General features: G+C 42.9%; 1 protein-coding gene and 1 pseudogene across 2 annotated transcripts in view; both read right to left on the reverse strand.

Moving 5' to 3' along the window:
- Positions 1-86: 86 nt before the first annotated feature.
- LOC311124719 (dendritic cell-specific transmembrane protein-like) lies at positions 87-2296 on the reverse strand (the record flags this gene model as incomplete). Its single annotated transcript, XM_084158328.1, has 3 exons — positions 87-551; positions 770-1112; positions 1244-2296. 3 exons carry the CDS (start codon positions 2294-2296, stop codon positions 490-492), a joined length of 1458 nt encoding a protein of 485 aa, XP_084014454.1. The 3' UTR covers positions 87-489.
- Positions 2297-6098: 3802 nt separating this feature from the next.
- LOC311108241 (regulating synaptic membrane exocytosis protein 2-like) overlaps positions 6099-14938 on the reverse strand; it is a 142937-nt pseudogene continuing 134097 nt past the window's right edge. Inside the window, exons 23-28 of the transcript in view lie at positions 12139-12300; positions 7504-7645; positions 7133-7245; positions 6857-6958; positions 6472-6611; positions 6099-6351 (exon numbers count right to left, since the gene is read on the reverse strand). The product of the transcript in view is annotated as a regulating synaptic membrane exocytosis protein 2-like (transcript). The remainder of the gene's footprint in view (positions 6352-6471; positions 6612-6856; positions 6959-7132; positions 7246-7503; positions 7646-12138; positions 12301-14938) is intronic.

The raw sequence follows: 14938 nt of genomic DNA on the forward strand, positions 1-14938 counted from the left end.
GTTTTGCAGAACTATGTGTTCTCATTGCAGACAATTACCCTGTGCACTTATGATCATCCAAACTCCATAGGCATAGTAACAATGAAGAATATGCAGAAGTTAAAGACATGACATAGAGATACAAGAAGTTTATATCTCAGTTACTATGATTGAAGGCTGTGGTGTTTTTATTCTTTAAAATTAAGTGTCATTTTGTCCCAATTATTCATTGTTTGAACTATTTACATCTCACATTACATTGCTTCAAAAAGTTGCTTGGAAACCTTGGTAACCATAATTTAACCTTTATTTGTTTTATTATTATCAAAACAATTGTTTTACCTTTATTTATACAGGTACTTTAATTAACAAACTGAAATACTGTATCTATTTACAATGACAACATGTCATTAGTCTAGATTAGAGTTGTTATATAATGTAACGAGTTACATAATTCACATTTTCAACAAAAAAAGGTGTGTCTCACTTCTTCCTGTGGCAGCATAAAGTCTAGCTTGCTTGCTGAAAGGAGTCATCCTCCTGTGGTCTGTAGAGTATTGGACACCAGAAATCTGGCTGATGAAGAAAGTATGGCTTAATCAAACAGTACATTAGTAACATAAATATACTGTATCTATTGTCTTACTGAGAAATGACTCTGCACTTTTTCCCTGGGACAAATTATGACAATGTTCAGCGCTGTAGGCCACATAAGAAAATCTATGTAATATACAGTATTATACCATTCTAAGGTTTCCATCAGTGTTTCTCAATGATCTCTGGATTATACAGACCTTCTTGATGAGGGATTTCAGACTGCTTTCCTGAGCTTTCCTTTTCCCTTCCTTTCTTGATCTCTTCTTCAGGATCTTAGCATGCAGAAACTCCACCCTCTCCTCAGCGTTAGTGGAGAAGAACTGCTCACACACCATGAGCCTGATCTGTGTGAGCTTGGCAGACATCAGGGCCATGCTGAGAAGGGCAGCTAGTAACACAACCAGGGGCCGGATGGAGTCATAGAGTAGTAGTCTAGGTTTAGGAAGGCAACTCTTCTCAAAGAGGGACACCTGGTAGGAGAAATCCCTCCTGTCGATCTCCTCTGAAATGGTGACACCAATAACGGTCATGTCTTCCTGAAACAACAATGGTTCAGTACAGTAACAGGATTATAGCCTAGTGGCTAGATTGTGTTGAATGAATTAATGCAATAAATCATTGACTAAGACTGCACCTTGTTGTGTGTTTTACTAACATAGCTACTTACGTTTATGTTCATAAACAAAGGAACATGAAATGGCTCTAGCTCATGAAGTCGCATTCTGATGACCTCAACGAACCAGAACATGAGTACATCAACACCTATGAACAAGACCCAGGCTAGACAATGGGTGAACACTGGGAAACTGAATTTGAGCATTGCTTTCCCTTCCGTGGCACTGAGTCGAGGTGAAGGGATGGTGATGTAGCGTCTAGCCTCCTTCGGTGTGAGGGGGAGCACTGGAGGCCTTCCTTCTGCCTTCTGCTTCTCATCAAAATGAATGAACGTCCTGGTTATGTACATGTTTTCAAATTTCTTGTTGTGGCAGTATCTCCTCAAGTACAGCACTGTGAAGCCCATCAGTAGGAGGAAGTTGAAGGCAGGGAACAGTTTCTGACCTACAGAGGATATCGTGTCCACCGCGGCCCAGATGCTCTTTGCAGTTCCATTCAGAGTCCTCTCTGCTCCAACCAGCTTCTCCATGAACTTCTCAGAGTCTCCTCTGGATGTGACCTCCAGATCAGACACCAATTCCGCCACCCCGAAGTCTGTGAACGTTCTGAGTACATCACCGACCCATCTCAACATCCTGATGTAGTTACAGAGCGGTGTGGTGTTGATGGACACCCTCTTGGCCTGCAGGTTGCATACCATACTCCTACTGAGCCCTGTGATGTTCTCCAGCGTGTTCTGGACATTCTTGAGAACCACCAAACTGGTCCCAGCAGTGATGAGAACGTTCCGGCCCTGCCTCATCCCACAGGAGAGCACAAACAGAACCCCAAAGCAACGCACCCTCTTAGAGAGGAACAGAGAGGCCCCCACAACCACCCAGCAAGAGCATGCTATCCCAGCAGCCACCAGCAGGCCGTACTGCAGGACATAGCGCAGGTAGAGGAGGAGGATGGAGCTCAGGACGAGACTGAAGGTGAGACAGGTGATCAAGAGGACTGATCGGTCTCTCCAGCCCTGCCTGGTGTTTGTTGTGTATAGGGCTGCAGCAGCAGACCAGGAGTGATACAGGGTTCGTTTCAATTGAGGGCAAGTTGTTTTCATCATTGATGAAATCACAGTACCTGAGAAGGGTAGAACGAAAAATATGTGTCTGATAATACTGTAAATCCTTGAAAATTCCATGACTGAAATTTTGTCTCACAGATTAAGTGGCAAAAAAGTTGTTTGAATGAATCCAAAAGAAACAAGTGATTCATAGGTTATACCTGTGTAATTTCCATTTAACCATGTCATTTCTTGGTAAATATCTGGTCATTTATCTACGTAAAGTGCTACCCAAGCACACTGAAGAAAAATATTAAAACAAACAACCAGGTATTCAGGAAGAATAATCAAATAATCTATTAATATTAAGAGGACTGAGATATGCCTGAAAACCAAGAGGATAAATAAATATGATTTCATTTGATTTATCATGTCCATTAAAAAAAGTGTAACTCATATTTTGGGTAAAGTCTAGCATGACATATAGTTAGAGGGAACCAAAAGTTGCTTTAAAACTACAGTAACTGTTGACTATCTTGGGCAGACACTGGTGTGTCCAACCTTATACCTTAAACATAGTTTTTCATAACAATCCACCATTACTTTGGAAAGCATTACTAGAGCCTCACAAATTCAGCATTATCACAACACAGTGTCTCACTTACCTGCTGGTCCTCTGTGGTATGTCTGTATAGTAGATTATGTGAAGTGATGAGCAGAACTCTCAAGCTTTCATACCAATTTTAACCTTAACACTTACTCATTTCCCATTTAAAATTTCAGAACTTAGTCACCTCCCAGTCATCGCAATGGAGGCGTCGCTCACTTAACCGTCTAACGACACTGCAGGAGTTCATCTCACCAAACACGTGAAGAATAAACTGAAAATACAGTCCTGTCATTGTTGAAGTACAGCATTTTGTGATAGGTGGTTAAATTACTAACTAACATACTTAATTACTTACTTACTTACTATTCAAGTAGTACAACCTTCAATATAAGGAGAGCATTAGAGCATTGTTCGTCATTCCAACATACCACTCTACACAGCTGTATATTGTGTGTGTTTTAACAACAGTAAAAGAGGAACTTTCTTTTTAGTTCAGAGTAAAATGTATTCCTGGTTCTCTCCAAAATGATAGGTTGTTCTTTCATCTGCAATGTCGGCAAATAATTTAGTGGAAGCACAACTTTGCAGTCATATGATGGGAAGTGGAACTGACTCCTACTACTTGTATCTTAACTTCCCCCAGCTTGAACTTAGTATTGATTAGTTCACATGCTGTATACAGTTCTGAAATACTAAATGAAATATCTGTAGTGTAGACTGTAGTATAGGTAGGAACCATTAGTGGGTCACAAAGGATGTGACCTTTATGTTGGTACTTGCCAGACAGTTTGTTATTGTAAAAGATAATGGGTTTTCCTTTTTACTCTACCTGGAGAAATAAAGATAGTAATTTGTGGATATTGTGGAACAACCTACCTTGAGGAATAAAGATAGCAATTTGTGGATGTTTTGGAACAGGAAATAGTCATGCCCAGATAGATAAAAATGCTCTTGTATGTTGATATTGTTCGCTGTGACTCAGTGTCAGTGTAATATCCATTTTTTATTTGAAAAATAACTTACATAAATCTCTGTACTCAACCATACTTCACCAAGACATAGCCTTGGCATAAACACATTGCACCAAAACAAAATAAAGAAAAGGCATTCAAAAGGGTAAATAACATATTTCTTTGTCATCATGTGAGACATTATTCCTATTCCAAAAGATTCTATTAATCTATTTATGTTTGCTTGTTTTATTCAAATTTCTAATATGTACAATGTAAATCAAAAATGAAAGTATATAGCTTGTTATAGCAACAAGATATTGGATGGACATTAGAATGTATAGGTTTAACATGGAAAAGGAATAACGTCTCAGTTTATTTTCATTCAGACATAACTGTAAGATTCATATACCTCTCATACACAAGAAGCAAAAATAGAAAATAAAATATAAACTGGTCTTGGCTTGTAAATAAACTAATAAAAATATATGAAATTAAATTTATTTTCACAAAAACAAAAAAACTAAATTCATATTGTGTGGCAATATCCCATGTTGCTCATCCTCACAAACAGTGCCTGAACTACACAGCAATATACATAAGTTGTATGTTTGCTGCTTCTTGCTTGGAAATAAATATCCCTCTTGCTGTACCAATACAGATTATTTTTGCATGTTAGTTAACAATACTGAAATAAAATACACTTGCAACCAAAACTTTTTTGTCAACCTCCAATGAATATAAAGTATTTTTACTTGTCATTCTTTTTGAAAAATTGGAAATAAAATATGATCTAGGAGTTGGTGGAATGTTTTGTTAAAACGTTTTAATAGTTTGGCCATGAAAGTAACTAATTCATTTGCTGTAGAATTCAATTGAAGGTGAGGGGAAAAAGTAACGAAGTTGACATGCACTGTACAAGAAACTGCAAAAACCCCAAATATCATCTTTATCAAAACATGCTGAGTTACTTTAAGGTGTGCCCAAGCCATGTTGCAGAAAATCATTTTCAACATGCTTGTTAAACAAATCAAATCCCAAAAAAATACATATTGAAAGGATACAGAACTGTAAAAGAACCAACAGTCCTGAAACTCTGGACAATATCAGGGGGTGCCCTGGGACAAGAGAGAAAAAGAGACGTGTACAATTTAAACATTATGTTTATCTTTATAAGGCTTGTAAACCTTTACAATGAAATAAATAATTTACATTTATTTTCATCATCACTTTGTCACATAAACTGTTTTTTTTTGTTAAATAACTCCAAAAGTTTTTATTTTAGTTTCTCTTACTGTATGTCTGCCAAACACAGACTTATGTTATGGATGGTCTAAAGAATGATAAACAATGTGTCTTTTTTTATCACGCTGTTGCATTCACTCCCCTTTGAAAACCATGCACTAGTGACATTTATCTTTAAAAATAAAATAAATTGTTGAAAATGGCTGATCTGTTTTATTTGTTTTTATTCATCTTTTTTTTGCAAGTTGCAGCCTCAAGAAAATAATTTTCATTTTTTTTTTTATTCAGCTACATTTTTGTCCATGCAAAAACATTTTTTTTTTCATCGGCATTTAAATTTCATACAATATATCAACAGAGAAATAATAATGTTAGGTCATAAAAGTTAGTCTTGTTGTGGGTTCTGATCATTAGATTCTGGAGCGTCGATAGTACAGTCGCCTCTTCTGTATTGCCTTTAGTAACTTTAGTATTGTCTCTCTGGTGTAATCTACTACCTACACTGTATAGGTATTTTGACTAGGGCCTCATATTCGGAGTGTGAGCTTTACCTGGGCCACCCCACCTCTCCTATTGCAATTATCCTCATAGCTCCATTTACACATCTAGCTAGGTCTGTTGGCGTGGCGTGACCAAGCTTCTGGACAGGACAACACTGTCAGTCACCCCTTCAGGTATACAAGTACTTAGACAAAAAACAAACAAAAAACAAAAAAATTAATTAAAAACCAAAACATGTATTTTTCATTCGAAAAGGGCTTCTGTAGAACTCATCGAGCGGGTTCCCAGTTCTGACCCCCATGGCTTAAGATTGGATGAAAACCTGGAATCGCTCGATTTAGAGACGATTCCTCGTGCTAAGGAGTCCGTTACGGCCTTCCAATCCGAGCTGGCGCTCCGACCCGGCCGAGGGAGCGACGCTCGCTACGCACAATGTGTGCGACATTTTGCTCAAAACACAGGATCACGTTTGCACCCCTAGAAACAGGCTCAGAAGACACAACATCAAGCATGCAGTGTAACCGGGGGGCGTGACCTGTCTGTCTGTCGCAACTTGTTTAACCTCAACACTGGGTGCTGCTGCTACAACAATGCTATCAGTCCACACACTGCTATGACCGGCTATCCAATGACGTTTGGGAAGCTCTTCTTGTCAAGGGGGCCAGGGTAGGGTCCACCAATGAGGAAGGAGGAAAGAGCTTGAACCAGCCAATCACCATGTTGGACAGGTCCAGCTCATCTAAAAGTATCTGAACTGCTCCCATAAAGGATTTATGGTCCATGCGTCCGTAGTCTCCCCATACGATAATCTGTGGAGAAGAGGGTTTATTAGACATGTTATTATAATATTTTAGATGCCTGCATTTGCTTAGAAATGATGTGTGAACTGTGAAGTATTTATCAAGGCCTCGTAGAACATAGAAGTTTACCTGTAGAACTTTCCCTCCAGGAGCCTCTTCGAACGGCAGTTGCTGCTGGTAAAGGGGATCCAAGGTTTTTCTTGCTACTTTTGTTTTCTTTTTGGCTATACAGGCTCCGTTTTCTAAAAGATATACCTTTACATATGGTGCTACGAAGAGAGAGAGAGACAGAACGGTTACTATACTATTGGCAGCATTGTCAGTTGGTTGAAACTCTGGTTACCATAGTGACCAGTTGGTATTAACATTAAGTTCAGGGCTGTGGGTTCTATTCTATTCTACTTATATACAGGATACTAAAAATGTATGTACTCACGGTACTGTAAGTAGCTTTGGCTAAATGTGTCTGCTAAATAGCATATATTAAGATATTATACATCATGTAGTAAATTACCTGGCAGTGCCTTGGAACCTGGTTTTCCCACAAGGCCACGGGCTCGGATCACCTCCACCTCCAGTGCTCCTTTCTTGTCCACGATTCCAATCTGGATGTCACCTGAACCACACACACCACAGCCAACACAATGTCAACACTCCATTTACACAATACAGATATCCATTCCGTATGGGATGAGGTCGCTAAAGGTGTCTTGACTCACAAATAAAATATATAATTCATTCATTCAAAATCTCTTGATACAACATTGTTCCAGGAATCTGATCCACCTACCCATGGGTGGTGTCGCTAGCGTCTGTCGTCCAACCAGCTGGGCTGGGCCTAGTCCATCCAGGAAGTCAGAGAACTGGGCATCCGAGGAGAGCCTCACACCAGGGAAAATCAGGCTGGAACGGAAGGGAAAGATGACACTGGTAACTATGGAGACTAAAGAAGAAGGCCTCAAAGCTTGAACTTGATTTCTTGCTGCGTCACCATCAAAGGTACAATTAAATACAAAAACGATGTTCTAACATATTTAGAGTTGGCAAGATCCAAAAAAGACAGGAAATTCAAATGAGCACCCCAACCTTAAATTTGACCTAAAACCCCATTTTTGGGGGGGGTGTACATTATCACATTGGTATGCGTCATACTCCGCTTACTTTCCCTCGGAGCTGTAGCTGTTCATGCTGCCGTCGGTGGACTCTCTGCTCGCTTGCCGAGTCATCCTGCTCCTCATCTCTACGGCCAAGCCTGTCTCTGTGCTCCTCTGGACGGTACTGCGAAGCTTCTTCCCACCGGCTTCTGGACAGAACAGAGGGACAGAGTGGTAGAAAGAGAGAGAGAGGGAAAGGGAGAGAGAGAGCGAGAGAGGGAGAGAGAGGGAAAGATAGAGAGCAGGGGGGAGAAATAGTCAATACATTGCTCTCAAGTGTGTGCTGTGCTTTCGAATTACATCCAGTAGGTAAATTGCAGACATAGCGTTTTCACTGATTACGAGAAGTCTCATTGAAGTCATCAACAGGAAGATCACACTTCCACTCTATGGCAATTCTACCAACAACATCATGCACCCTATTTTCAGTGCTACCAAGGCACTGGAACTTCCATGTGATAATTTAGCAAAGAGAGTTATTCAACATAAAGTGCCATATTATCAACAGAAATATAACAAAAAACTGAGTTGTGTGTGCATCCGTGTGTGTGTGTGCGTGTGTATGTGTATTCGTGTATGAATGGGCTAAACAGAAGAAGACCATGTACATCCCTCTTCCTGCCATGCCAGAGCACCGGCTGCCTGCCCTGCAGGGTTCTTGCTCTAGCTTAGTATCTCTCTCTCTCCCTCTCTCTCTCTCTCTCTCTCTCTCTCTCCCTCTCTCCCTCCCTCCACCCCTCCCTCCATCCCTCTGTTCCACCTAGGACCATTCAGTGTCTGGCCTCCCCCAACTGATACAAGGTGACAGCTGACTGCCCCCATTAGACCTGCTGAACATCTCCTCCAATCTATGTGACAGTAGGCCCTGTGTAGGGCACATGGCCAGGACGTGGCTGGAGCTGCGTGAGGCCTGAATGGCATTCTTTGCAAACCACCAAGGAGGGCCAGGAGGAGGATATACTGTAGGTAACTGTAGGTGCAGGTACTGGTACTAGGACAGGTCAGCCACTGCAGAGCTCTACAACAGTCACATGACAGGGCTTTTTGCAGAGAACTAAAGAAACAAAATGGCTGTTCATTCAAATACAAAAATGCACACGGGGTACACCGGACTAATTTAAAGTGTCAAATGGTAAAAGGTGAACTAATGGGTCTGTCTCTCAGTAAGGAATGCAGGAAGCAGAGTTATTGAGTTATATTGTTTAACTCGGAGGATAACCAGGGTAAAGAGAACGAATGTAAAGAGAGCTAATTTATGTGGCAAGCGTTTACATTTTAGTCATTTAGCAGACGCTCTTATCCAGAGCATACTTTTTTTTTTTTTTTTCATACTGGCCCCCCGTGGGAAACGAACCCACAACCCTGGCGTTGCAAGTGCCATGCTCTACCAACTGAGCTACAGGGGACTCAAGGCACACTTAACCAGCATGGCTACCACAGCATTCTACAGTGATACGCCATCCCATCTGGTTTGGGCTTAGTGGGACTATAATTTATTTTTCAACAGGACAATGACCCAACACACCTCCAGGCTGTGTAAGGGCTATTTTACCAAGAAGGAGAGTGATGGAGTGCTGCATCAGACGACCTGGCCTCCACAATCCCCCAATCTCAACCCAATTGAGATGGTTTGTGATGAGTCGGACGGCAGAGTGAAGGAAAAGCAGCCAACTAGTGCTCAGCATATGTGGGAACTCCTTCAAGACTGTTGGAAAAGCATTCCAGGGGAAGCTGGTTGAGAGAATGCCAAGAGTGTGCAAAGCTGTCATAAAGGCAAAGGGTGGCTATTTCAAGAATCTCAAATATAAAATATATTTTGATTTGTTTAACACTTTTTTGGTTACTACATGATTCCATATGTGTTATTTCATAGTTTTGATGTCTTCACTATTATTCTACAATGTAAAAAATTGTAAAAATAAAGAAAAACCCTTGAATGAGTAGGTGTGTCCAAACTTTTGACTGGCACTGTACGTAAGAGTGGTTCTGCTTTATCATAGGAACAATCTTTCTGAGGACAACACACAGAGGGGATAATAAAGCCCTCTATAACCAAGACTTCTTACAGTTTGAAGACCGCTCAATAATTCCCCATTCTGTGTTCAAATAAACTGAAAATAATCTGGCATATTCATATTGTCCTTAATGCAATTTCCCTCTCTGTAAATTATAATTTGTGTGTGTGATTTGTGCCTAGAATATGTCCATCTTCAAACGCCTTAATTATACTCTGGCTACTGTCCCTGCCTGCAGCATCTCTCCCTTCCTGTCTGCCTGCCTGCCTGTCTCCCATCCACAGGAAGTATAGACTGTTAGAATCAGTGAACGATAAGCCTTTATTTCTCAGGCAGGCACTCACTACTGAGGCCAGAACCCTGGCAGCTCAGCTATTCAATGACATCCGCCTCCTCTTCCTCTCTTCTCAGCACTGACAAAGCAAACCGGATTCAAAGAAGCTGACAGTGATGTCTAAAGGCATCTAAAGACCTGCCAGTGTGACAGACAGTCAGGCCATATAGGAACTACCTAAACACAATCAATGAGCGATGTGCTGAATGATCAGCTGAATGAATCAATTAACATTCATTCAGCTGAATCAAAGCTAAGGTCAACCTGACCACTGTATGTACTGCGGTTAGCCTGCATATTGTTGTATCTGAGGTCATTATGGATGGCCTTACTAATAAAGGAGGAGAAGCTCATCTTTGAAATCTATTTTTAATGGCCAGCCAACTGTTTTTAATGATGCAGTTTATACCTCATTGGACAGAGTAAGGAGCTGAATAAACATGTGTGATTATGATGAGACTGTAGGTGCCATGAGCCAGGCCACACACACACTCATACACACACACACTCATACACACACACTCATACAGACACACTCATACAGACACACACACACACACACACACACACACACAAACACAGGCTTTGCCGTTGTCATGGTTTGTTATTAAGGTAGAGCATTAAAAAGATTACGGAGTGGATTTTTGAAAGCTCACTCAGACAGATATACTCAGTCTTAATTACAAATTAAGCTACTGCCATTGAAAGTGCTTTCCATACACGTCATTGAACTCTATAACCCACTAAAAGGGAAAAAAGTATATAAAAAGATGTATTCTGCAAAGAGCTAAGGATCTGTGAAAGATAGAATAAAATAAAAAGCATTTAGGAGATGCTGCAGTGCATCCAGACCTAGCCTAAAAAACGTGATTTTCCCAGAGCGCATCTAGATGCTAGAATAAAACCTTAATTTGAGGAGATATTCTCTGCTGGACACCTGCAGTGTCACTTCCGTCCAATCAAATGACTGTTTACAAACATCAATACAGTTTGTGTTATCTGGGAGAAATGTTTGTGAACAGTAACTTGATTGGACGCACATTTCGTGTCGACTACTCTAGTACCTGTAACTCCAGGTAAGGAAGCATTAAAGTCAGTGTCTACCCAGAAAGGGGATTGAGATGGAGGGGGCTGGAGATCATGTCTATTTCAGAGGAGTCTATTAAAGTCTATTTACAGTATAGGAGGAGGGTAATACGATCCCCCTAACCCAGCTAATACAATCACAGCTAATACAATCCCCCTAACCTAGTCTTATGAAAACATCCTATCTGGATTATCATAAACATATTCTCAACACCCACTCAGAAATAAAACAGCTATAAAAACACACACTAGACACTAGAGACGAGGTCAATACAATATCTAAATCTAAACTACCGCCCACACCAGAACAAATAGTGATTCATTCCAATCGAGACAAGACAAGCATGCTTGCCATTGGTAAGTGAAGTCAATGAGGGAGTAGGACAGGGTTTCAGAACAGATCATCAGATCTAAAGCAGTAGCCAATGACACGAACAGGGATGTAGCTACTCAAGTACGAGAAGCCTCTCCAAAAACACACTGAGCATGCCCATCCACCAGCAACATCAATAACACCACCACCACAGTACCGTACCACAGCTAATACTACAACAGCCTCCACCCTCCCGGTGCTCCCTCTCCCCTTTCGGGTCATCAGTCAACCATCCGTCCAACATTCCCTCTCCTCTCTCCCCCGGTCCCTCTCCATCTCTCTCCACCCCTCCAGCCCTTCGTCTGCTCACTCTCTTACTGCTGCCCCTCTCCATCCCCCCATCCCATCCCTCTGCTCCCTCTCCCATCCTCCCATCCCTCTCCCATCCCTCTCCCATCCTCCCATCCTCCCATCCCTCTCCCATCCCTCTCCCATCCTCCCATCCCTCTCCCATCCCTCTCCCATCCCTCTCCCATCCCTCTCCCATCCCTCTCCCATCCCTCTCCCATCCCTCTCCCATCCTCCCATCCTCCCATCCCTCTCCCATCCCTCTCCCATCCTCCCATCCCTCTCCCATCCTCCCATCCCTCTCCCATCCTCCCATCCCTCTCCCATCCCTCTCCCATCCCTCTCCCATCCTCCCATCCTCCCATCCCTCTCCCATCCCTCTCCCATCCTCCCATCCCTCTCCCATCCCTCTCCCATCCCTCTCCCATCCCTCTCCCATCCTCCCATCCCTCTCCCATCCCTCTCCCATCCCTCTCTCCCTCCAGCAGCAGCAGCAGCTGTGTGTGTCTGCTCCAGTGTCTCAGGGTTAGGGCCATCTCATCTTACCTCTGTCCTCCTCGTCGAAGGAGTTCATGCAGGGGAAGTAGTTGGCCAGCGCCTCGAACGACGCAGACAGGCTCATCTTGCTCTGGGAACGCTGCATGCGCATCCCGGACCCCGGGGCGCCAGCCGCTGCATTGGCATCATGCCCCTGCCTACCCATGGTCACTGATCACCTGAGTCAAGTCGCCTTCTAGCGGAGGTTACAGGTGTCCAAACAGCTCTACCGTGCACCGAGAGGAAAACTGAAGAGCTGGTTGAACGCTGAAGCCCAAGAGCAGACTATGGTGCTGTACTGTAGCAGAATGGCTTTCTGATGTAGCGATGTGTGTTGTCTCCCTGTGCTGCGTAGAGTGAGACTGCGTAGAGAGAGAGCTTGCTTGCTTCTCTGCTCCGTGTTAGTGCTCTGTTCTATGTGCCTGCTTGGTTATCTCTGCTACTCAGCTCCTCTCCCTCCCTCTCCTCTTCTAACGCAATTGGGAGAAGGAGAGGGCGGGGGGCAAGCTGCATCCTCCTCAGCCAATCAGAGGGATCTCTGCTCAGGCGCACCTCGGCTGCCTTTCCAGGCAAAGGAGCTCTACCCAGAGATACAAATCACTGAACCTCACAGGCTCCTCTCTCTCTCGCACACACGCACGGATGCACATGCATACAAACACACACACGGATGCACACGCGCACATGCATGCACAAATACACACACAACCACACACACACAAACGCAGAGCCACAGAGGTCCCTGTGACAGCCAGCCATTAGGGCCATAAACAACCCTGAACAGCTATTCCACAGAGGGGGGGTGTTGGCCACATGCCGGTCACTCACAATTCACGTGATAGATCTCCATCCCCCTCCCACCCCCACTCCCCCGGTCCCCAGCAGCGCAGTTCTCTTCAGTGTTTTTCCACCAAAGATTGCAGCAAACTCCATGTAGCCAGCTATCCCACTCTCTTCTTAGATACCCATGCATCATCAGCACAGCGGCGCTAAAATTATTGCCATTATCGAAGGAGAATTCACTAGAGCTAGTTCAAATTTACCGTCTATTAAATAATTGTAATTTGTGAGAGAATCTCACGTAATGGCTGTCAACAGAATTATTGTCTTTGAGACATCACTTCCTTCAACATCATTTCAAGCACCTACGCTACAACAAGGACTGTTTGAATTAGTAATCATAAACACTGCAGAGTCCATCTCTGGCATCTCTCTCTTCAACCTGAGAGACTGGAAAAGGCACCAGACATCCTCTAACTAGCTCACTTCAGTACTGGGAGTGTGTGTGGACCAGTTTGGACCAGCTTGGACCATCCAGCCAGAACCACTTCAGTCCAGATCTCACAGGTGGTCCCTAAGACCCTTTACAAAGTTTGTGAGCACAGTAAAATTAGACCGTAATGGCATGTGGGAGAGATGCCCTATATACCAATCTAGGACATCAAGCTTGGTGAAGAGAGAGCCGAAGTGTCTGTAGAGGAACGTTAGCGCTGAAACAACAGACAGCTAAATTGTGCTGTTTTAACAATCTTGTCAGAAAACCAACTGCAGTGCTTTTTCTCAGAGAAACTGGCAGAATAGACACAGTACTGGCCAATTACTGAACAAGCACTGAGCTGCACTCCTTTAAATATAGCACACCTCTGGGCTACAGTCCCACACTGGGAATAAAAGTCCTCACTCAGAGAAACACTGCAACCTATTTCCACAAAACAAAATCGCCCAATTTCCCCTTTTGTCCATTGAATGACAGGTTCTCATCTAGGTCAGATGAACAAGTAAAGGAAATTAGATGGAAGAGAAGAACACCGTCCGAACCAATTGGGTCATTTTAATGCGTAATCTGTAGCAGTTTGGAATATGATAATGATTCAACCAGATTGAGAGTTGAGATATGAGTACTAAACGCTTGTGACTTTCATATAAATCATGAACTGTACTTAATGGGAGACATTTACATTTTTAAGTGCACTCAAGTCAGAATTGTGTACAACTCATTGTGTATTAATGAGGACCCTGCTAACACCTCCTCCTAGGTACCACAACCATCAGACAAACACCATTATCTTTGAGGTAGGTGATATGGCTGTGAGAGCCAGAGGCTTAATGTTTTGGAGTGGCACCAATAATTATTGGATAATTATAATGAGTGAGGTCACACTAACAAGCCAAAAGTATGTGCATATTTATATTGCTAGACTATTCATTCCAGTGTGTGACCCGCTCATCACTACAGGAGGAAGAAAGAAGATAGCGGTAAATGCAGTTTGTTAAATAGCCTTGTCACTTGACATGGCAGAGGTGACGTGTTGTGTTGGTCTCAGAGGTCTAGTACTCTACTGAATGCGTGGCTGACCCCTGGCTGACCCCTGTTCCATTATTCCATTAGATCTATAGACCTAAGAATACACAACTACATTCTACTATGACGATCTTGGTTCGACAGACACTGGGAGACAGGAAGCAAGTACAGGGTGATGATTTAATAAATAAAAGACATGGAACAAAACATGGACAGCGTCTGGACGGGGAAACGAAACAACATCAATGTTGACACTGGGATCAAACAGAGGAACAGACAGATATAGAGGAGGCAATCAACAAAGTGAAGGAGTCCAGGTGAGTCCAATGAGCGCTGATGCACGTAATGATGGTAAGAGGTGTGCGCAATGATGGGCAGCCTGGCGCCCTCGAGCACCAGGGAGGGGGAGCGGGTGCAGGGGTGACATTCTACATGCTTCAAAAGAGTAAAGGACATGTAGAGAGGTAGATTACTACAGCACATGTCATTGAAAACTCAGCATCAGAC

This window comes from Coregonus lavaretus (genome assembly GCF_964263955.1).
Source record: "Coregonus lavaretus genome assembly, chromosome: 3".
NCBI classification, from domain to species: domain Eukaryota; kingdom Metazoa; phylum Chordata; class Actinopteri; order Salmoniformes; family Salmonidae; genus Coregonus; species Coregonus lavaretus.